This window comes from Anabrus simplex, chromosome 9 (assembly GCF_040414725.1).
Source record: "Anabrus simplex isolate iqAnaSimp1 chromosome 9, ASM4041472v1, whole genome shotgun sequence".
Taxonomy (NCBI): Eukaryota; Metazoa; Arthropoda; class Insecta; order Orthoptera; family Tettigoniidae; genus Anabrus; species Anabrus simplex.
Genome location: NC_090273.1, coordinates 80,238,641 through 80,263,831, shown reverse-complemented (window position 1 = coordinate 80,263,831; position 25,191 = coordinate 80,238,641). Strand labels below are relative to the sequence as shown.

At 38.1% G+C, this 25,191-nt stretch overlaps 1 protein-coding gene across 1 annotated transcript in view; it reads right to left on the bottom strand.

The window, feature by feature from the left end:
* Positions 1 to 25,191, bottom strand: part of Zw10 (Zeste-white 10) — a 196,409-nt gene that overhangs the window by 34,915 nt on the left and 136,303 nt on the right. Inside the window, exon 9 of the mRNA XM_067153573.2 lies at positions 7,385 to 7,518. Within this exon, the coding sequence (XP_067009674.1) occupies positions 7,385 to 7,518 (134 nt within the window). The remainder of the gene's footprint in view (positions 1 to 7,384; positions 7,519 to 25,191) is intronic.

Genomic DNA, 25,191 nt, shown 5'->3' with positions numbered 1-25,191 from the left:
AACTAACGTTGATGAAAATACAGTATAATCATCAAAATATGGTAATGTCCCATGAAATTAATCAAAATGTAAATATTGATGTCTTGCAACATGACATCTCATTCAATATCTCAATAAGAAACTAACTGTGAAAACTACATTATGTTTTATTGAATATTTTAGGAGCTATCTGTTTTTTCTTTCTTCTCCTGAACAATTTGCATTAATGGACATTACACGTTTTGACTGGTTGTTCCTCATTTATTGTGCTTACATTTTGTCTCGTGTTACTTCTTGTTTGTAATGGTAGTTTTTAAGATAAGATTATGAATATTTTTCTCAGATGTACATTGTTAATGAAGTGTGGTTAAGTGTAAGAGAGGACCATGAGTCCTAACTATGCCACTATGAATAAAGGCATATAATAATAATAATAATAATAATAATAATAATAATAATAAAAACGAATGAAGGAAGTGTGGGCACAAAGAAAGGCAAATGCCTGCCTCTAAGTACTTTGCGTAGTCCTAATGGGCTCATTCGCAATATATATATATAATAATAATAATAATAATAATAATAATAAAAAATTGAAAATATCTTCACTGAAATACTAGAGAAGAGGTACCTGATCGCTCTTAAGTGAGACACCCCGTATAATCAATGTTGTTTTAAGAGGAAGTACACCTAGGCAACCATCAACTCTTAAACAACTAAATAAAAACAAAATTAAAAAGAAACATTCATGATGAAAAACAAAATTATAAAAGAAACATAAATAGGCACCTCATGAACAAGTTTTTCCTTTCTTTTTTTCTGTTACTGTCAGTGTTGACTTCTTAAGTTGTGTGCATTGACATAATTTTCAGTGAAAAATAAGTGTGTAGAAAGTTGGACAAAAACTGACAAAACTTTGTGGGAAAAGCGTAGACTTCTTATGACTGTCACTGTCTCAAAATTGCTTTAAAATGCATCAATTCTATGTGTCATATTTTTATAAAAGTGTAATCTTGAGTACAATTACAGCTATTTCTATTATTACATGATCCGTTCCAATTTGGGTTGACTGCAAACATCTGAAAATCGGAACAAATGAAATTAATTTGTTAATATATCAATTTTAATCAAAGAAATAATCTTTGAAAGAGAAAAAATAGTCGCAATTTAAGCAGGAAGCATATTCTTTCTCCACTTATTAAAGTATAGGTGCTAAAGTATTTGGAGAGAATCCTTTACAATTTAGACAGGGTTATTTGGCGGTTTCATGAAAGGCTATGGAAGAGACTTGAGAACTTGGAGGGTAAATAAGTAAGGAATCTCCATAGACAAACTATAACTCTACCACAGTCCAGCTGTGAAGCGGGATGCCGTAACTCAAACTCTAGTATGGCAGACATGGCTGATAGGTCGCCTTGTTCCCTTCATCAACCTGGAGAGCTTAGTTAGAATCTCTCTTAAAGTGTATTGTGGGGTCGAAGACAATCGCTTCTTTTGCCATGGTTGATGACTTTGATCACAGTCTTCTTCAAAGATGGACTTCTTCATGTACTTCCCTTCCTCATTGCCAAAGAAGTTCAGCAATAGCAGTTTGGGTCCAATAAAAACAATAATAATGATATGGTAATAACTTGCCTGAAGTTGAATGGAATGGAGCTGCAAGTGAAGCCCATGAACAGAAACTGGCAAATAAGTTAATTTTGGAGGGAGGATTTACACAATTAGTACAAGAACCGACTCGTCTCAATAACTTACTAGATGCATTCTTGGTTAAACCATGGGAAATTGTTGATAAAACTAAGGTAATTGAAGGAATAGGCGACCATAAGGCCGTAATAATGGATGTAGGACTGGTACCAAAAAGGCTTAATAAGAGGGTCACACAAGACAAGAAATTGTACAGAAAAACTAAAGTTGATGAATACACTTATCTCCTGTCAAGAAGGGTAAAATGACCTCAGACCCTGTTTATTATACAAGGGAAATAAGAAAATTAAAAAGAAAATGTACAATAGTAAACAGGAAAATCAAAGAGGGTAGGGAGAGTAGAGAAACTAGAAAACAGCTAATGAGGGAACTGAATAGAGTGAAAAAGGAAGCAAAAGAGAATTATATGAAAGGCATACTTCAAGAGGGTAATGACCACAAAGGGAAATGGAAAAAGATGTATTCATATATCAGGAATCAAAAAGGAATCTAAATTCCTACAATGGTGGGAGAAGGGGGTGAACGCTATTTAACAGATACTGAGAAAGCAAACCTCTTTAGTAGGGAATTCAGAGATTCAGTAGATGATTGTCAGGAGTTGGAAACCGAAACAGAAGATAGAGAGGAAGAGACACAGAGGGAAACAAGAAGCTTCTCATTCACAAATGAAGATATTTTCAGAGAAATCCAACTGCTTCAGCAAGGAAAAGCAGCAGGAAGTGAGCAAATTACTGGGGAGGTGTTAAAGACAATGGGGTGGTACATAGTGCCTTATTTAAAATTTCTCTTTGACTATGTCATAAATAATAATGTAATAGCAAGGGAATGGAAGGAATCTATAATAATACCAATTTATAAAGGAAAGGGTGATAAAAGGAAACCAGACAACTACAGACCAATCAGCCTGACCAGTATAGTTTGTAAAATACTGGAGAGTTTAATATCAAAGTACATCAGAGGGATATGTGACGATAAAAATTGGTTCATGAGGAGCCAGTATGGATTTAGAAAGAAATTTTTTTGTGAGGCACAAGTGGTGGGATTTCAGCAGGACATATCAGATCAATTGGATTCAGGAGGCCAGTTAGATTGCATAGCCATAGATCTTTCCAAGCTATTTACGATTCTGAAGGTGATTGGGATCAGATACCGAGAACGAAGAATTATCTACAATCTGTATAAAAATCAGTCTGCAGTTATAAGAATTGAGGGCTTTGAAAAAGAAGCAGCAATCCAGAAAGGAGTGAGGCAAGGCTGCAGTTTGTCCCCCCCTCCATTTCAATGTTTACATAGAACAGGCAGTAAAGGAAATCAAAGAGGAATTTGGAAAAGGAATCACAATCCAAGGAGAGGAAATCAAAACCTTGAGATTTGCCGATGATATTGTTATTTTATCTGAGACTGCAGAAGATCTCGAGAAACTGCTGAATGGTATGGACGAAGTCTTGGGTAAGGAGTACAAGATAAAAATAAGTAAGTCCAAAACAAAAGTAATGGAGTGCAGTCGAACGAAGGCAGGTGACGCAGGAAATATTAGATTAGGAAATGAAGTCTTAAAGGAAGTAGATGAATATTGTTACTGGGGTAGTAAAATAACTAACGATGGCAGAAGTAAGGAGGACATAAAATGCAGACTAGCACAAGCAAGGAAGAGCTTTCTTAAGAAAAGAAATTTGCTCACTTTACGCCCTTCCCTGCGCATTGCCCTGCTGAGTACTCTTCCTCCCCGCACCGGCAAGTATTTCTTGAGTCCCTTTGCTTACTTTACGTCGAACTTGGTCGTAAAGTAAGCAAAGGGACTCAAGAAATACTTCAGAAAGAAAGATAATAGAAGCTTTTGAAATGTGGTGTTACAGAAGAATGCTGAAGGTGAGATGGATAGATCGAATCACGAATGAAGAGATATTGAATCAAATAGGTGAGAGGAGATTGATTTGGCTAAATTTGACAAGAAGAGGAGATAGAATGATAGGACACATCTTAAGACACCCAGGACTTGTGCAGTTGGTTTTTGAAGGAAGTGTAGGTTGTAAGAACGGTAGGGGTAGACCAAGGTATGAATATGACAAGCAGATTAGAGCAGATGTAGGATGCAGTAGTTACTGTATGTAGAAATGAAAAGGTTAGCACAGGATAGGTTGGCATGGAGGGCTACATCAAACCAGTCTATGGACTGATGACTCGAACAACAACAGATCTTTCCAAAGCCTTTGATAGAGTGGAACATGGAATATTAAAGAAATTGGAGGGAACAGGATTGGATGTAAGGGTTACACGTTGGATAAAAATATTTTTAAATTCAAGGGTTCAGAAAGTCAAAGTAGGAAATAATGTTTCGCAGGAAGAGAAAGTTCGGAAGGGAATTGCACAGGGTAGTATAATCAGTCCATTACTTTTCTTAATATACGTAAATGATTTAGGGAATAATATAACATCAAAAATAAGATTGTATGCAGATGACAATTGTTTATAGGGAAATAAATACCATTGAGGATTGTTCAGAATTACAAAGGGACCTTGAGAGTATCCAACAATGGGTTGAAGATAATAGTATGAAGGCTGAGGGAGGCAAATCAACTGTTACAACATTTATAAGCAGGAGTTTTAAAACTGAATTTGAATATACTTTGGATGAGGTAGTTATCCCAAAAGATGGCAAGTGCAAATACTTAGATGTGAGATTTGAAAGTAATTTGCACTGGAAGAGTCATGTGGATGACATTGTTGGGAAAGCATACAGATTGTTACATGTCATAATGAGGCTACTTAACACATTGGCCGCCAGAGCGGTACATTGTACCGCTGAGTGAGTGTCTCATGAGGCCACGGCGGTACATTGTACCGCTGACAGGTGTTGCTATATGAATTTCTCTGGCGGGCCAGCGGACCAAATTCTGGCGTGCTTGGTTTTCAAAATATAGTCTTTATTTTTTAATTAATCCAACCTCCTTTTATTGGCAATATGCGAGTATTTGTCCAATCAGTTTAGCCATGCGCTTAGGTGTGCCGGGTTAGCTAAATCGCAAGCTCAAGGTTTTGAAGATTGCGAGTTTGAATCCTACTGTCGGGAAACCTGATGATGGTTTTCTGTGATTTCCCATTTTCACCCCAAGCTTATGTTTACCTAATCAATAGGCCACACTGATTCCTTCCAATTTGTTGCACCCATATCTGAGCTAATTTCTACACTTATCGCAGTAAATATAGTGTAAACATGAGCGTATTTGCATTTTCTAAATTGACAACATTCACTGCCACCTTGCACCATTTTACATTACTACTGAGCATTTGTCAAGGAGTAAAGAGTAAATAAATATATTTCAAATTTGGTGAAGAGATTTTTGTGTTGCAAAATGTAATACTGTAGATCAGTTTGACATGGACACTACTTTCCAGAATTCTCATGCTGAAGGGCTAGCATAATTATCTTCCGAGTTCGAGAAGAAAACGGTTTCATTTTTATAACTAACCTCTCTGTTCACTGGTAAAATAACTTAGCAATATCTCGCAAGTATTTCACACACACCCTACTGTAAAATAATGAGTGCCCTGCGATTGTAGTCCTAAGTGCTAGTAAACAAATCGTGGCACGCTCTGTTATCTACAATGTGTACTATCAAGCAATGCAAGCTTCTAGTACCGCTAGACTGTACCGCTCTGGCCGTCTAGGCAAAACCATGCAGTGAACTTTTCTTTGGGGCCACGGCGGTACCTTGGGGTGCTAAGAATTTTTATTGTATTTCGTACTTACATTGAACACTTAAGTGAAATATCATTTCGAATTTTGCTTTACTGCTTATTTACTACATGCATAGAAGAAAAAATGCTTTGGCCACCGGGACATTTCTTGCTATGTGTCCTGGCAGTAACGTGTTAAAGGATGCAACAAAGAATTAAAAGAGAAAAGTTACTTAAGTATGGTTCGTCCATTATTGGAATATGCAAACAGTGTTTGGGATCCTCGCCAAGAATACCTAATAAAAGAAATAGATAGTGTGCAGAGGAAAGCAGCAAGATTTGTAATAGGGGATTTCAGGAGAAAGAGTAGTGTATCAGAAATGTTAAAGGAACTAGGGTGGGAAACTTTAAGTAAGAGAAGGGAGAAAACTAGACTTATAGGATTATATAGAGCCTGTATAGGAGAAGCAGTATGGGGAGATATCCGTGAGAGGCTTCAGTTGGAAAATAATTATATCGGCAGGACTGACCACAAATATAAAATTAGAAGGAATTTTAGCAGAAGCAATGGGGGTAAATTTTCATTCATTGGGAAGGGTGTGAAGGAGTGGAACAGTTTACCAGGGGTAGTGTTTGATCCTTTTCCAAAATCTGTACAGATATTCAAGAAGAGAGTAAACAGCAACAGAGAAAATAAATGAAATGTTAGAGGGCATTCGACCAGTGCAGGTTATTGTAAATAAAAAATGTGTGTGAATAAATTAATTCCATCCCCTGGTCTAAGGAGTTTGGACAGCCAAAGTAGGGGACTGCCTGTAGGGGTGAAACACAGTGGGTTCTTTGAGGGCCCTGGGACTGCTACGGTAGCTGTGAAGGCCCTTCAGGAACTCTGAAAAGTGGTGGCAAAAGGGGCTCTGGTTAATACGTAGCAGGTCGTTATGTTACTTAGGTTCCAGAATGGGCAAAAAAAAAAAAAAAAAGTAAATAAATGCAATGTAAATTTTAATCTTATACCAGTTGTATAGTATCATTTGAAGTAATTCCACATACTGTATATCAGTTGACTATATTTGTAAGTAGTACAGGAGATATTATAAGTAGAATTTTGTAAACAATATAAATTTATTAAGGATGAGCTGTGCGTTTAATAGAAAAATTGTTAGCATAAATTGTACAATATTGTATTATAGGAAAATTTTCTTTTGTTAATTTAATATTTAGTGCTTGACAATAATGTATTTTAGTGTACCATTTGCCACCGAGGTAAACACCTCATTTGCAAATAAAGAGAAATTGATTTGATTTGATGTCTTTTAATACACAGTAGATCTCCCTTCTGACAGTACTCCAATACATGTCCAAGAGTTTCCTTTTTATTGAAGTCAGGATAACAACAGGTTGTGTTGAAAATCCCTCCAGGAATATATCGCACCGGGTGAAGGTTACTTGACATATTGATGGCATCGACACGTTAAGACAACTATGAAGGGTATTAGTCATATATGCGGACCTGTGGATGTTGTAATGTTGGATGCTAGCTTCCCATACTGCACGAAAAATTCCTAGAACCTTCACTTTCTTAGCTGCATACAACATGACAACAGGAGATTGGGTGTATTGTCTAGCAGGAGTATTATCTCTCTGATTGTGCTTCACTTCATAATTTACCCCCCCTTTTTTTTTTTCCTGTCAGTGCACTTTAAAGAACAGTTTGGGCGAACACAGAATTGTATATCATCATTTCTCAATAATAATTCAACAAGTGGCCAAAGCTGAATGCAAGACACAAGAGAAGAGCAAAAATGTTCTGATACTATCCACAAATCTGTCCTAAGAATGGCGGAGCGGAGCAGTTTGCTTATTTTTTGTTAAACTTTGATGCAGTGGTGCGTGTATTATATAAAAAAAATAATCTGATAATCTATAAAGCTGTTATTTCTTCTTGAACAGGAAGGTAAAATAATTGTCAAGTTTTATGAAATAAAATCATCAATAACTCTCTTTAGAGAATTATTTTTCTTACCTGAAATACTTGAGGAGCTCTATCAATCACAACTTTGAATACATCAGCCAACTGAGTAGCTACATGAGCAGGAATATCTTCAAGTGTCACAATACGAATTATTATGTCTTCTACAAAGGAATTCACCAAGCATCCTGAAAAATGAATATGAAGAATTCACAGTTTATCTTTGTTTAAAAGAAAAAAGGAGCGTAGAGAGAGACACAAGTCATGTTAAGTTCTTTTTTAGTATATAAGAATTGTCCACAAGTGCTCTCTTTCTCGCTGATAAGGGTTTAAAATATAGAGATTCTTAAGTAGTACACCAACAGTATAATTTAAAATCAAGCTTTATAATCCACCTCTAAATTAGAAAAAAAATAGGAATATTTTTATGAATAATTGAATAATTGGATTTCCTGAAAAGGACAGCTTCAAACTGTCTCGAACAAACCGCTTGTCTGCATACTTTTGACGCTACTTCACATAGAAAGTGAACTACATTAAGAATTAAATAGGGTATAATTGCTCTTATGAAGTATTTAGTGTTATTTTCACGTTCTGAACTCCCATGGTGACTGAGAAAAAAAAATCATAATAGGCTGTTGTTGCTGCTGCTGAATGATCGACTCAACCCAGCGACTGAGGTCAAGTAGAATACTATTTTAAGTACACAGGCCTGAAGTTTTCTTAACATGTAGGTCTGTACCAACTTATCTGATTGTTTGTGCTTTTTCTTAAATCACTGGGTGAAGTATCTGAGATGGGACAATTTGAGGTAGTGACGTGTGGACAAACCTCCAGTTAATTTAAAGAATAAAATGTATTATTTTCGAGCGTAGCTAGAGTTTGGGAGGTGGAAGATGTGGCCGGAATTGGGACGGCTCTGGGAAATTCATCAAAATCTCTTTATTGTATTTTTAAAAACTCATCTATTCTTCTAAAAGAAATGAATTCATCATCATTTCCCTTTATCCAGCTGTAGCTGGGTAGGGGCAAATATGGTTCCTTTCCACTTTCTTTGGTAGCAGACGCCCTAACATTTTCCGAGGCACCATATCTGCTTTATTCATATAGGCTATTGTTATGATGGGCTCGCCAGACCCAAAGGTATTTTATACCTACTGCCAGGTTCAATTTTTTTTTTTTTTTTGCTAGTTGCTTTACGTCGCACCGACACAGATAGGTCTTATGGCGACGATGGGACAAGGAATGGCTAGGAGTGGGAAGGAAGTGGCCGTGGCCTTAATTAAGGTACAGCCCCAGCATTTGCCTGGTGTGAAAATGGGAAACCACGGAAAACCATTTTCAGGGCTGCCGACAGTGGGATTCGAACCTACTATCTCCCGAATACTGGATACTGGCCGCACTTAAGCGACTGCAGCTATCGAGCTCGGTGGGTTCAAAATGAGGCCACGCTTAACATGGAGTCAGACACCATACGTAGCCTCTCCTCTGGTGTACAGATGCTACAGGTTTGCCCCTTCCACCATCTCCACTATACCGAAGTCCACCTTCTCCGCCGTAGATGCTGTTGAGGTCTTCACTAGTAACCCTGAGCTGGGAACCATACCAGATGTTACACACTGGGTCAGTGTGCTCTGGGACTCACATAGACAGGGGTGCCACTTCCTGGGTTACTTGTGTTTTGTAAGTAGATTTTGCTTTGTACATTTATGTATAAAATATGTAACTATTTAGACATTTGAGAATTGGACTTATTGCTTTGATAAATCAACCTATTGTTTTGAAAATCTGATTAATTCTTTTTTTTTTTTGTCATTTTGGACCAGTTAAGAAAACAATTATTTATAATTAGATCTCTAAAGTACATTTATATTGAAATGTTTTGATTGTACAAAAGTATTAGTAATATTTGAAATCATGCATCTGACTTTGAGGCAGCATGAACACGTGCCATTTTTAGAAAGAAATTTTCAGTCATTTCTTGTTAGGTAAAAAGAAAGGTCTCGAAGAGCATTCTAATTGGTAAAAATAAGAGGGTTTTGGTGAATGTGAAAGTTGGGAGTAAAATTCTATTCCCTGATTGGCTACCTTGGGAGTTGCACCATTTCCAGCTTCTCGCTCCTTCGTGGGAGCGAAGCTTGTTTGAGTGTTTTGTTCTTCGGACCAGCCTAGAGGTCGGATGTGCTCTTCGTCTGTCCTGTCTTGGGATACCTGCCTCGGGGTAAGCACTATCCTTTCTTGTGTTTTCGACTTAATTTAATGTAAATGTAAATTTTTCTTTCGTGTAGGAGTTCACCAGTTTAAGATATTACCAAAATTTATTAGGATCAACCTATTCAATACAACTGAATTTCCAAACTTTGGGAACATTTCAATACGGACCAAACATGAAATTTGTAACATGTAGGAGTTTACCCTCGATATTCACATTCGCCATTTAATCATCGATATGACTTAGCTTTTCAGCTAAGTACCAACATTTTGTACTTGGAGACAATTCCCTTTTCTTGGTTTGATATTCTGTAATGTTAATGTAATGTATTTTTCTTTCGGGTTGTCTCCGGTAATACTGCGTCTCTTAACATAAACCAGTTAAATTTTACGATCCTAACTAGAAGTGTTTTTAGTTTAGGAACAATTTAGTTGTGGCTCTGTGTTAAGTTTTCAGTTACCCTTTTTCTTTTCTCTGTATTAAAGTTTTACATCATTCTTTTCTTAAATGTTAAAATGGGATTGGACCTCATTAAAGGTCGTAATTGTAAAGACATATATAGACCGCGTGCGTATCTGAAGGCGCAATTGAGTTTGTTAATTTATTTCTGCATTTTCTATAATTTGTAAGTCACTTGGTGTGAAGCAGGTTTTTACAGGCACAGTCAATTTCTTTATTTTCATTTAGTCTCTTGTTTGTTTTGTATGTGGATTTTGCTTTGTACATTTATGTTCCTTTTGTTAGTTATTAAATTAGGAGTCTGAGGGCGATTATCATGTACTTCTTCTTTCGCATAACGGATATGTTCCCATTGGCCTCGTAGGGTTTCAATGCCTTTCGTAGCTGTCAAGTTGGTCTACCTGTTGTTTATGTTTATTATTATGTTTTTAATATGTCTGTGTAACCTGTAGTGAGGTAACAAGGTGTATGTTTCAATACATAAGTTATTTTTACACTTTCATACACTACATATTATCTTGATTCATGAATTTACTAGAATATTTTCTTTCAATTAATTGCTTGACATAAAATTATATTTAAGACCGCCTAAATTACAACTCCAATACATTGTGGGGTACTGAGACTATTGTAAATTTGCTTCATATAGACTTCTGAAGGTAAATTCTGACACGATCTGTGTATCATTGAAAAATAATTACTGTATTACTCATGTATTAGAGCCCCCCACCTGGATTTTCAACACAAAGAAAATGAAAAGATTTATACCTTGCCTACAAGACCCCTAACCGCAAACTTAATTCATCAAAGAACAACGATGATTCCGCTTCGAAGCGGATACAAGCCTTACAGCAGCTCAGATGACATCACACAAATTTGTGAATAGTTTCGCTCGTACGACCTGCACAATGAAAACACACGTCAAAGTCATCCAGTAATCTGTGTTAAGAAATGTCTACCTCCATAGCATAGGCCTACAGCAGCTCTGATGACGTCGCACAAATAGGTGAATAGTTTTGGACATTGCAAACACGCATCAGTCAGGCTATATGTCTGTGTTTTGTAGTTAATAATGTCCGCTGGCGTAATGGTTAGCACAATTAGTTACCGTTCTCGAGCGCCTGAGTTCGATTCCTGGTACCGTTCTGCCAGAGATTTAAGAATGGCAAGAAGGCTGAGATGCGGTAAAAATGGTACGTACAGCTCTTCTCCACTGGGGGCATGCTTAAAAACAGCTGCACCACCACCAGTTCACTTTAGTTAAGAAATCTTCACGGTTGTTGTTATTAACACATTGCTAATCGGATGCTTGAGCTTGTCACATACCCTGTGGACCGGACATTTTTCTACTAAGCATACTAGGGTGCACTTGATTATAAAAATGTACATAAATATTAAACCAGTCAATATTTTATCTTGGGTACTCTCCAATGCCCCCAGTAGTAGTGGATTTGCCTTTACAAAGCCATCTTCAGCGTCAATTCCTAATATATCATTAATGTGTACATCGTTCTCGTCGTCAGAATCACTTGAATAAATAAGTTCACTAGGTAAATTACGGCCTGTAGAGGCTTGAATATCAGTTCCACTGTCATTCTCACATTCAGGTTCCGCTAATTCATTAGGCTATTTCCATTTGAACGATCATCGGCATATAATTCTTCCAAAATATCGTCATCAGCTAACACCGTATTCATTGACTGAACCAGCAGAAAGAAAGTCGACGTTTCAAAACTAAATCAAATAATAGAAGAGGCCTGAGTAAAAGAAAAGTGGCAGATATACATCTACGATTTATTCTACTCAATGTGCACGTCCAAAATAGTTCAAGATATGGTCAAGAGATGCCACAGGAAGACCGAAAACAATGTTGTGAATAAAACTGAGATTTCTCGGGGCCCGTCACCTACCGCTGGCGAGTGTACTACGAGATTTCTCGGGGCCCGTCACCCATGTGTTAATATACAGCAGGCGAGATCATTAACAAAGTATCATAATTTGGGCATGTATAGGTAATTTTTGTAGAGAATTAGGTTTAAAATGTAATAAAAACAATCCAATTGTAACAACTGTTTTACTCACCTACGTAGCTAACAAATGATGATGATAATAATAATAATAATAAATAATAATAATAATACCGTGCCCAGTGGGTAAGATCATGTGTAATGGTGCTGCGTCATTTGTCGGCTTATACAGAAGAACTGTACTTCTTTTATGGCTTCCGAGGAATAATAGTGGTTCTACTTGTGGTGTTACAAGTGAGTTAGTGTTATCTTGTGATTTTGTTGTTATATAACAGGGTTTTTGGTTAATATTTAATATGAATTTCATGCCGTAAATGTCCGCCATCTTGGTAAATACGACAATTATTCCATAGATAACACGATCTAGAGGTCACTTCATATATCTAGTGAACATTTTTGATATAACTGCACTCATTTTGTTTCCTTTGTCATCAATTCCATAGAAACCACAAATAAGATATGCAATATTCCTTTTACTATCAGCGTTGCCAAGGCCACACTGCCGGCCACTATATTGTCAGCCATTTTTAAGCCTGGCAATGTGACGCATATGTAATGGACAGCATAGTGCATTATTACCTGGTCAGCTCACGTGGGGGTTTAGTTCCGAACTGAGTACGAACTAAGCATAACCCTGCGTGAGACACTGGGATGGGGTCCTCAACCCCGACACGGCGCGTCCCAATGGCTAATAGGGGAAGTCTCCTGTAGATATACAGGACAAGTGTGAATAAGATGTAGTCAAATAAGCACTCGCGGATCAACTGAGGAAACTAGAACTGTGGTCAACGGCTTCGATGGCAGAAGAGGACATATGTCTCAATGGCTGAGAGGGCGGAAGAACCAAAAATAAAATCCACCTCGCGTCTGACTCGGATCGAGCGGTGAAGTGGTCAGCGTCTGTTTACCTAATAGGTACGGCTGTATAGTTATGTTCCAGGAACTAGCAATCCCTGGTCCTAATTTCCCAGTGGAAACACTGGATCAATCTTTGATTACAAGCTATGATGATTCGTGAGAGTAAAATCAGCATTACCCCAGGTGGTAACCAATCCACCCGTCATGAGACGGCTACTGGGTATTCGGATTCTGGGGAACCCAGGCAATCACGAACACAGAGAAAGTCGGAGTTCTCTGGCAAACTAACATCCAAAACCTTCACATACATTGGCATGTTCAATGTAAATACCTTAATCCAACCTGGTAAATTGCACAATCTTGCAACAGAACTAGATCAACAGAAAATTCAGATACTTGCCCTGCAGGAAACGAGATTCACTGATGAGGACACAGCTGATTATGGAAACTACCGTATCTTCAAGAGTAAAACGGAGCGGAGAGTTGGTAAGGGAACTCCCTTACTAGGAATGGCCTTCATGGTACATAAAAGTATTGTAGACTCAATAAAAGAAGTTACTCCAATAAGTAACCGGCTTATGACAATGCGAATCCAATGTGCTAACAAGAAATATACAATAGTGAATGTACATGCACCCACTAACGCGGACAATAAAAAAGAACCGCAAAAAACTGATGCATTCTGGGCTAAACTTCAGAAAATCATGGCGAAGATTCCAAAAGAGGATACAAAAATTTTGCTGGGCGACTTTAACGCACAAATTGGTAAAGAAAAAGAAAACCAGAAAACTGTTGGCAAATTCCCTGCTCACAAATTCACTAACAAAAACGGGTTGAGACTCGTTGAACTGTGTCAACAAAACAATCTTAAAATCATGTCAACTTCTCTGAGAAAATCTCCACGGAAACAGAAGACCTGGAGGTCTCCCGTTCCAGGGATCGGTGAATTTCAAATCGATCACATTGCCATCTCTCATCCCATGCAGAGAGAGGTACACGATGTACAGGTACGCCGAGGAGCAAACGTCGATTCCGATCACTACCTAGTGAGAATAAAGGTAAAATTCACCCCGAAGAAAATTCATCATAAGAGGTCACAAGTACCGAAGTTTGATACGACACAGATTGGAAATACTAATCTGCAAGAAGTGTGGGAAAGAGAACATGCAGGCACCTGGGAGAAATTCCGCAACAAAATCATCCAGAAAGCTCGAGAGCAAATTCCCCTGAAAAAGAATACTAAACACCCTTGGTGGAATTCTGAATGTGAACGTGCCTTGAAGGAACGAAAAGAAGCATTCCAGAAATACAACAGCAAGAAATCACCAGAAAACCAAACATATTTCAATGAAACTAGAAAACGAGTAGCCAAAATCATCAGGCAGGTCAAGAGAAAACACCTGAAGCAACAACTGGACTCGATTGAAGACAACTTTCGTAACTACAATGTACGAGATTTCTACAGGGAATTCGGAGGACAAGTCCGTGGGTACGCTCCTCAAAACCTGGCTTTCAAAAGATCAGATGGAAAACTTTCACTCAGTAATCAGGATAATTGTCAAGAATTAGCACTTTACTTCGCTGATCTCCTCAACTGTCCAGAGCCCCTCACAAGATTCCCTCAAGAACCCCCAAGGCACACTTTCCCAGAATCTCCACCACCGACAGAGGAAGAAATCCGCGGCCACATCCTCAAACTTAACAACAATAGGACCTCCGGAGAAGATGGCATCATTGCGGAACTTCTGAAAAATCTTGGACCTAACTCCCTCAAGGAGCTCACTCAAATCATTACAGATATCTGGCAATCGGAAGAATTACCTCAGGACTGGAAGTGCGCCCTCATCCACCCATTACACAAAAAGGGAGATAAGACTGACGTAAATAATTACAGGGGCATTTCTCTTCTCCAAGTGACTTACAAAATTCTTTCAGCTTGCCTTTTGAAGAGAACGCAAGAACAACTTGAACAAAGTATTGGCGAATATCAAGCAGGCTTCCGCCCTGGTCGCTCGTGCGCAGAACAAATATTCAACTTGAAGACAACACTTAAATACAAAGCATTGAGGAACAAACCGGTCATCTGCATTTTTGTTGACTTTAGGAAAGCGTACGACTCGGTTGATCGACAGTCTCTCTTCGTTGTTCTTGAGGAACTGGGACTTGATTCCAAGACCCTCAACCTCATCAAGGCAACACTCACTGACACTATCTCCAAAGTTAAATTCATGGGGGAGATCTCTGAACCATTCCCGATTAAAACTGGCGTCCGACAAGGTGACGGCTTATCTCCGCTTCTTTTCAACCTCGTCCTAGACAAAGTCATCCGCGAGTGGGAAAAGGTATTGAAAGATATGGGATACTGGCGCCCCATACGACTAGGACGACCCAAAGACGGTATTGAGATATCATGCCTCGCTTTTGCAGATGACCTGGCCATACTTTCAGATGATGTATTCACAGCCGTTAAACAAATTGAAACCCTTAGCGAATGTGCTGGAAAGGTTGGCCTACAAATTTCCTTTGAAAAGACTAAGTTCTTCTGCTCAAAATTTGACATCCAAAATTTGAACACGACACATGGGCAAATCAACCGAGTACCACACTTCAAGTACTTGGGAGAAATACTTGAACCAACGGGAGGCGAGAAGGCTGCCCAGAAAATTCGCCTACAAAAATTTCGGAAAGCCTACGGTAGGGTTCACAACATATACAATAAAAAGTGCTTGTCCCGCCATGCAAAGATCAGACACTATAATACAGTAATAAAGCCCGAAGTCTTATATGCCAGCGAGACCCTTACACTGAACGGGAAAGGTGACCTAGAAAACATTTTAAAAGAAGAAAGAAGAATCCTGAGGAAAATTCTCGGCCCCCGAAAAACAGAAGATGGATATAGAATGAGGTCACGCAAAGAGACAGAAGAGCATTCCAACATTGCAGCAGACATCCGCAAAAGACGTCTGAAATTCTATGGGCACGTCCACAGATTGCCGGCAAGTAGACTGACACACAAGATTCTCACTTACATAGAACATCTAAAAAACATTCCATGGGTACTAGAAGTGAAGAAGGATCTGGAAAAAGCCCAGATAAACCCAAATGACACCGCGGACAGAAACCTTTATAGGAAAAAAATTAATGAATGGAAAGTGCAACCAGAGAACGAAGTGAAAAAGAAGACTGGAGCAAAGTGGACAGAAGAACGAAAAAGGATCCACGGAGAAAGGATGAGAGCTGTTTGGCAACTCAGAAAACAGAATCGTTAGAGCTTTGCGTGATCCATTGGGTCCATACGCACATAATAATAATAATAATAATAATAATAATAATAATAATAATAATGATGTAACTGATTTTACATTTATTTGTGAATAGATTCTCACCGTTCGGTCTCTATAGTCTGAAAGAAACTATTTTTGAAAGTTACCAAAATACAGGATCTTGAAAGCTCTCGATGGCAGTGCATGGTTGACGAGATGGAAGTGAAGATGATGTCATTTGGAATGACGACATGCCGGTAGCAGGGAAGTAGATGGCAAAAGACGATGATAATTCAAATGAAAGCAGTGATCAGATTTACTGTGTAGTAGGCCTACTGGTCAACTGACAGAGACAAATGACTGGCCATTAAGTTCTTTTGTATTAATATTGCATGATACGATAATATGATACTATTATCCCTTTTCTTTACTGGGTGGAGTATGAAGTGAGACGAATCTTTGTAGGAACTTTTTACGATCGGATGCCCTTCCTGACGCCAACCTCATCCGAGGAGTTAATGACTTGAAACGAATGACATCTTAAAAGAGTAACCAAAACTGACAATATTTACTTTATATGTATGCGTAAAAGTCGTGTGTTAACCATTTATTATCTTTTTAAATTTAGAAATACTGCCTTCCAAAGAAAATAGCCATTAAAACTCAGAATACATTCATAAGTTAGTTAAACAATAGTGTAGAATGTTTACATGTACAATTTATAGTCCTTATAGCCTAGAAGTCCTGTGTTCACTGCAAAAAATTTGAGGTTATCGCATATTGGGGCCCCATTACATTTTTTGGCTGTAAAAGTGGAAAAAAGGGGATCTAATACGCGAGTATATGTGGTATATAACTGCTAAAGACTTAGGACAATTAGGGCAGAAGTTACATGGTGTATGATATATCGAAAATTACAAATGTTTTGAAACATTACTAGATATGCAACCTTCAAAGCTGGTCATGCGTTTTGAAGACTGTTGTCTATTTCAGATACTGTTGCCTCAGACGTGCTTCTCACTCTTGCGATTGTCTTGGTTCTGCCACTTTTAACAATTTCCAAGTTGGGAAACATGGCCTTGAATAATGGTCTAGCATGGTCTGCTGCAGATAACGGAAGGTTATGTTCAACCAAAAAACATGTGAAATAACATTGCATCACCCTTTGATGTGCTCGTACACTTCATGATTTTTAGATTTTACATTGGGTCAGCGGTCAATGCCTCCTCCATGTTTAACTGAAACAGCACACTTCCATGCTTCACAAAACACGTGGTTCCGTGTAAGTTTAGATGGTCCTTCGATTGGAAACTCTTCCGTATACTGCTTTTGGTATGTTGATTTGCCGCAAATTGTTTATGTCCATGGTTACTTGGCTCTTCATTGCATTTAGGCTTAAAACATCTTGTATTTTATTTAATACAGAAATAGGCTTGTACTAGGTGACATCCGCATCACTTTGCAACACTGTAACAAAGGTAAGCAACTCATTACTAAACCAGAAGTAATAGGACAGGTATTGCAACACATATGCAGAGAATGTGTTTGGAAAAGATACTGCACTCATGGTCAAAGATTGTAAACAAATGTCACCATCTTGTAACTTTTTTTTTTTTTTCACAAACTAACTTTTAATAGGCAGTCTCCTACATGAAGTACCATACAAAATTTTAGTTTCCCATATTCGTAGGGAATATGGAAAATTTAAAAATAAGGCTCTGAATTACGCTCCTCATCTACGATACAGCTACCTACAGTGGCATGTTGACGTATATTTTCTATTAAAATTAGAGCGCACAATTTCTTTGAGGTAGCCGGTGAACTTTATCATCTCCTGCTTTACGGTATGTACGTTCGAAATGTTATTGCTTGTATTGGATTACCACGGCTTATTTCACTGTTTTATTTGTTCAGGACTGTTTATTGTCACAGAGTTTGTATACAAGTACCCAATACTGCTTTCCTGGATTGATGCTGTTCCCTTCAAACAGCTAATGGCGTTACATCTTTATGTTTGTGAAGATTGAAAATATTGTGCGATTCTTATAAGTATATAAACTAGGGTTGAATGGGTGATCATTGGCTTTTGGAATGAACACATTTGCCTCTTGCAAGCTACAGTACATAACTTCACATTTGGACATCATAAAATGAGTTAGACCTATAGGGAAGATTTTACCCATCAAATTCTTAAAATCCATAACAATCAATACCGCTTCCGTACTGCTGTAGAACATGTGAGAAATCTGCAGAAATTATGGAAAATCCTTAGCGGTTGGTACGTCTGCAATAAGATCAACTTTACATTCATTCTAAAATTATGTGCCAGAAACACATAACAACGAAAGCCCTGGATGCGTGTTGCCATGCAGGTGATTGATTTTATACTGGAATAAAATTTCACCTTGTGATATTTTTGGATCATCATTATCACCACCATCATCGATTTTCCGCTCCAGCAAGGCGGGTCCAGGTGTTTACGAGCCTCTTCCAGTTCGCCCTGCCCATCCACAGCTGATGTTCTACCTTTTGCTGCCAAATTTACATCACATTTGGCAAGGTCTTTGAAAATTTGCTTTTCCCAACTATCACGAGGCCTCCCTCTGGGCCTCTTACCAACAACATTCCTTCCATAGTATGCTCTTGGTGTCCTAACTGGAGTCATCTTTCTCATATGTCCATACCATCATAATCTGCTTAATTCTAAGGTTTCCAACAGGCTCCCATCCAATCCAAGTTGTTGCTGAATACTTTCATTCCTTATTTTGTCTCTCCTTGTCTAATGGAGACATGACTGAAGGAACTTCATTTCAGTGGACTGTAGGCTACTTTGTGCAGATCTAGTCATTGTTGCTGCTTCCAGTCCATATGTTTTCCAGCCCAACTTAGCACAATGGGGCAAAACGCTGGCAACCAGGAATGAGTTAGCTGGAAAATTTATAATGTCCAATAACAAACCAACTATATTGGTATTATAAATTTACTCATTCGAACAAATATTTCAGGTTCTCTATGGGAATCAGCATCTTTATCATAGTTGTTTTACTCTAGCTACAATTTCATCTGGCACTTTTTTACGTCTCAGACATTCCCATATGTGCTTACGTGGTGAGCCCTTATTGAAGTGCTCATTTAATAAGTCAGTCCTTTATTCAAATATACAGAGAATATTTCATTTTATTAATACTAGTAACTGGCAGGAAACATTATATTCAGCAGCACATGTTGCAATTTCTGCAGGGAGCTTGGAGCTCGGGTTTGTTTGCTCGCCAGCTAAGTTTGGAAGGTGGAATTTCGACATGACGTACACAAAGCCGAACAGGGAAACAATAGAATTCCAATGGACAACATTTCGGATGCCCGGCGAGAGGCTAGGGTCGCCTATGAGAGATGTCTGAAGTAAGCGTCAGGTACGCAATGTGTTGAGCCAATGAAACGATAGAGCCACCGTCGATATGGCTAGGCATTAGTCTAGGGAAGAGATGGCCCCAATTGAGGATACAACGGCGTCTTTGGGGACGAGTTAATAAAAACGATGACCGCGTCAGTTAGTTACTCTATTATGCGGCGAGATTCTGTGCACGTAACATCGTAAAAAGAAGTTTTTATTTACGCAAGTGATCGTGTAGGGACTTGTAAAATTTTGCTGGAAGACGCCCAGTCTGCATTTAATCTATTCAAGTTTTCTAATACTGGGAGAATGGCATTTAACTTAAGATTACCAAAGGGAGAAAACAGTTCCATTTTATCATTTCAAAATGCATAGTAGCCTGCCTGTGTAAATAGTTTTCCGAGGGCATAAACTTTACAATTTCCAGTCCAGCCTTTTATAAATGGGAAATATTTGACCTAGTTATGGGAGTAGGTAAGAAGTGGTTACGCGACTGAATGGGAACTGTTTTCACGGTCAGTGGAAATTACCCCCGGCTGTAGTATTCTTGTAACCAGCAGGTTGATCTTGACCTAGTTTCTACATCGTGAACGAGAGGATGTTTTAGACGACATCCAGAAGCAGCAATGGAAAATACGACATCACCTTTCTACCCCTCGATGGAGACAAAAGGACTGATCCAAGTCTTTTCTGAAGGCAGCATCATCATCGATATGTGAGTGTGAGTGTGAACATGTTTAATGTTGCAAAAGGGGATAGGTTAGTTTGATATTTAATTTCTGTAGATGTAGCTTTGTTTGGAAGGACTACGTCCTATTTAAAGTAAATGATAGGAAGCTTGTTAATGTAAATATAATTGTAACGTATGCCTTTGCTGGCGAGATGTAGTGTTTACAGTGCACTATGTCTTCTGGTATGGGCTATATCAAATTTGTTACTTTCATTGACCTGTCACAGTCTCATCCTTGGCTTTGACGATATGAAAGTGACTGAGGTATGAGTGAAGCTAGTAATACCATTCCTTATGCAGCCAGTCCCTGTTATGAATGGTGTGAAAATATCGCTCATAGGGTCAGTTGGTGCATACATTTCAGTGGGCTTGGCAGACTGATATGTAAGAGCAACTGCTGGCTCGGTGAGGAAAGCAACGGGAAACTACCTCACTCCTCGTTTCCCTAGTACGCCTCTTCACTGACGCCTAGGCTATTTATGACAGCTGTTGGCGAAGCTGCAGAGGATCAAACCAGCCTTCGGGCTGATTACCCAACATACACATACAATTGTAACGTAAATGTTGACCGTTTGCACGAGGTCGCAGCTTGCTTTCTTACATTTTATTCTGATTTATTTAGCTGAGTGGTTAGCGTCATTTCTTTTACGAGTCAGTCTTTTCATTTTAGCCTTATATATATTTTATGATTTGTTTTGCTTTGATGTTTGAGACACAGTGTACGTCTCGGGGCTTAACTGTAAATGTAAATAAGGATTCAAATTAAAGTCAGGAAGGACTAGATTAAAGTATTAATGGGAGCTCAAAGTGTTACGGAAACATGCCGTCATGTTTTCTGGGATTATTGCATGATGTGTGAATAAGAGTGTGTAAGACGGTGGAGTGTGGATCCACGAAGTTGTTAGCATTATAGTCACAACTATTTTGTATATCTAGGTTGTAAATTAGTAATTGATTCAAGAGTTCCACGAACGCTGTTTCCTATTTTGAGTTCCGAATATTAGAAAAAAATTTCTGTAAAATTTATTATTATTATTATTATTATTAATTTAATACTATTATTATTATTATTATTATTATTATTATTATCATCATCAATACAAGTTTCTTGCGATGTAGGATTGAGATATTTCAGTAACTTTCCGATGTTCAGACATGATCGAATGTAGTGTGGCAATTTCTTAGTTTCAGTTTATCATATTTATTACAGAGTTGGCCACTTTATTATTCATGTTTACTTTGAGCGCGAGTGCTTTGATTTGTGACCAGCGCAGTTTTGTTTCTTTCATACGAGCGAATGTTAGACGACGTCCTTCATATTTCTTCAGTTTTATGCAACTTTAGGACATGAGATGTTATTTGTGTGATTTTGAGTAAGAGGACACGTTCCTCATCTGAAAGGGCCTGCATTTTCTTGTTTATGTGACTTGCCTCGGGTAGACTTGAGCAGCGTGTGTAAAGTGTTGGAACCTGTGGTTTTGGTATTGCTGCTTTATTTTGGGAGACGTGGATTTCCACTTTGAGTCATTCCGCCGTGTGTTGGCGAGGGTGATATGTTTGTCTACCGAGGAGAGTTTTATTTGAGCGGCCTGTACTTCATGATTTTATTGTTTCTGCCATTTCTCTATGGTTGTTGCAGTTGACGAGAGTTTTATATCGCGACGTTTGTTTTGGATTTTCCTTTATGATATAACCGCGCTGACGAATATTTTGTATTGTAATCTTTTCCAGAATACAACGTTGAATTAGGTGTTGAAAGATAAAGCCTACTCTGTCATTTTTTTAATGAATTTGTTTCACGTAATTTCATTTCAGGAATCCAAGTTGATTTGTGCGTTATATTGTAATTGATTTTGTGTCATGTAATTATTTTTCAGGAACCTGTGTTGAATAGGAAGTGTTGCTTAACGTGCAATTATGTTTCCTTTTAATTTAATAGAGGCTTTAAGTGGATGTGAGTTGTGTGAATGCCGCATGCTTTTCTTGTGACCCTGGAAAATATGACTTCATGTTTGTTTCTTTGAATGTATATATTTTGCCATTTATTTGATTTTTCGATTATTGTGTGGTTCCAATCCACACTGTATGTTGTGTTCAGGAGATTGCTCACGACTCAAGATGTATATATTTTGTGCTTAGGATGTTTTACCACTCAGCGTGTTTTATATATATATTGTACAGTTAGGTTAGTTTTGTACCCCCCTCCCCCTTTGCACATTATATCACGTCTTTTCTCAAGGTTAGGGACCCCACTGCAATGTTAAGTGTGCAGAAATGGGGAACGTACTCATCTATAGTTAAAAGTGTTAACAAAAATAAAGCCAGTAGCGTGGTGCGAGCATGCAAGCCCATGTGTTAAAATTAATGAAAAAACTTAAAAAATTTATTTGATATGTTAAGTATGTGTGTCGGCATACACTGTACATCTGTAATATATTCTGATTCTCAAGATAGACTTTATCAAGCTGGAAAAAAAAAAAAAAAAAAAGAAAAAAAACCCAACAATCTGAGTCATGTAAAATCTGGATTATTTGATCTTTTGCTATTTTTAAAATATTTATCTTGTTTATTTTAATAAACAGATTTTCCTCCAAAACTGGCGTCATGCTTCGCCTTGCTTTATTTGTAGTTTTAATTGACCTCACCGTGTCCGTATTTAGTTATATGTTCCCCATCATGATCCAGGGTGTATGTATTTTAGGGCATTATTTTATCATAGTTTGGACTGAGCACGCCTGGGATCGGCTGACTAGTCTGGGGCAAATTACCTTAATGGTAGAAACGGGGACAGTGGTACATGATCATATGCCTTCTCAATATCCAAGAATACAACTATAACCATTCTATTCTTATCCCAGTATTTTTCAAAGAGCATTCTTGTCGGAAAAATGAGGTCTAGCGTCGATCTGTTTGCTCTAAATCCATGTTCTTCAAGTTTAGGTTCAACAAATTTTCTGATTTTTCTCTCCAGGATGGTCTTATATATTTTTATCCCATGATATAGAAGGGTTACGCCTCTACAGTTGTTACACTTCTTTCGGTCACCTTTCCTAAATAGTGGAATAATCACCCTTGCCTCCAGTCACTGGGGATTTCATTGTCTTCCAACATTTTATTTAGTACTCTGTACAACCACTGTATTGCACGTTCTCCAGGTGCTTTGATCATGTCCACAATGAAATAATCCAATCCTGCAGACTTGTGGTTTTTCATTTTACATATTGCTGTTTCTACTTCCAGCCAGGGCAAACTTTCTACATTATAATTTATAGGGTTTAGAGGGTCATCTTATATGTCGTCAGTTGTATTATAGTTCAGTAAGTGAATGAAATGTCGTATGGCTTTTAGTGCCAGGATATCCCAAGATGGGTTTGGCTCGCCAAGGTGCAGGTCTTTCTATTTGACTCCCGTAGCCGACCTGCGCGTCATGATGAGGATAGAATGATGATGAAGACAACACATAAACCCAACCCCCGTGCCGTAGGAATTAACCAATTAAGGTTAAGATCCCCGACCCGGCTCGGAATCGAACCCGGGACCCTCTGAACCGAAGGCCAGTACGAGTCGGACAGTTCAGTAAGTGATTGAAATATACTGAACTCCTGTAATATTTCATTTTCAGTTACCTCTCCGTTTGGAAGCTCTACTGCGTTGATAGTACTATTATCATTTCTTTTGTTTTTAACAATGCTATACAGGAGCTTCTTGTGTTTGTCTTGCCCTATTCTATTGGCAAGATTTTCTTTGCATTTACGTTTCTCAATGTCAACCATTCTTTTTACCTGTAATTTTTTTCTCTGTAAAGTGAGAGTTCATCCTCAATTTCACTTGGATTTTCTCACACTCTGGCATGGTGCAAAGCTCTTCTTGCGCCATTTCTAGCTTTGACAGCAGCTTTTACATCCTCGTTCCATCATGCTGTTTCTTTGGATTTTTTTATTTGGCTCTGCCTTTCACATACTCTCTCAGCTGTCTTCACCAATACTGTCCTCAGGTTATCCCATTCCTCATTTGCAGATCTCAGATCTTCTTTTGGTAACATTTTCCAAACATTTTCTCGAAACATTACCTTCACCCTTGGTTCAGAAAACCTCCAAGATTTTATTTTTGGTGTTCTTTTGTTGTAGACTTTAGGAGGTCTTCTCTTTGTGATATCTGCAACCGACAACCTGTGGTCTCTATCAAATTCTTCACTAGGAATTACTTCGACATCATTCAAAATCTTCCAATCTTCTTCGTTGGCGAGTATATAATCAATCACAGTTCCATACTGATCGTCCCAACTATATCTTGTGATCTTATGCGTGACCCTTTTCTTGAACCAAGTGTTAATTACGACCTTATTGCTCCTCATACAAAGACCTAGAAGATGTTTGCCTTCTGCCCTCCTATTCCCCATTCCACGAGGACCCAGGGAGGATTCATAGTCCAGTCCGTATGAGCATTAAAATCTCCCTTTACTACCAAATTTTCACAATCCATATGTTCTCCATATGTTCTTCCAAGTTGGACAGGAATGCTTCTTTTTCTTCATTTGAACGTCCTGATTGTGAAGCATAGACCTGGATTATATGATATTTGTTTCTATTCCAATTCACTGACACTTTAATTATTCTATCACTGACAACTGGCTACAAACATCAATATCTTTATGAAGTATAAAGCCCACTCCATTTCTTGACTCCAAGTTATTTCCAGATCAGTATAGTTTATAGTCTAGATGGAGATGTATTATTTCTGTTGCCTTCCATATGGTTTCACTCATCCCCATGATAAAAATTTTACTCCTTTCCATCATATCAACTATTTCTTGTTTTATTTGTCAGTGTTAGAATATTCAAGGTTCCAATCTAGCAACTGGGTCTTGATTTAGGTTTCGTACCTGGTGAAGCTTCAGGCTGTAAGCCATCATACGCACCTC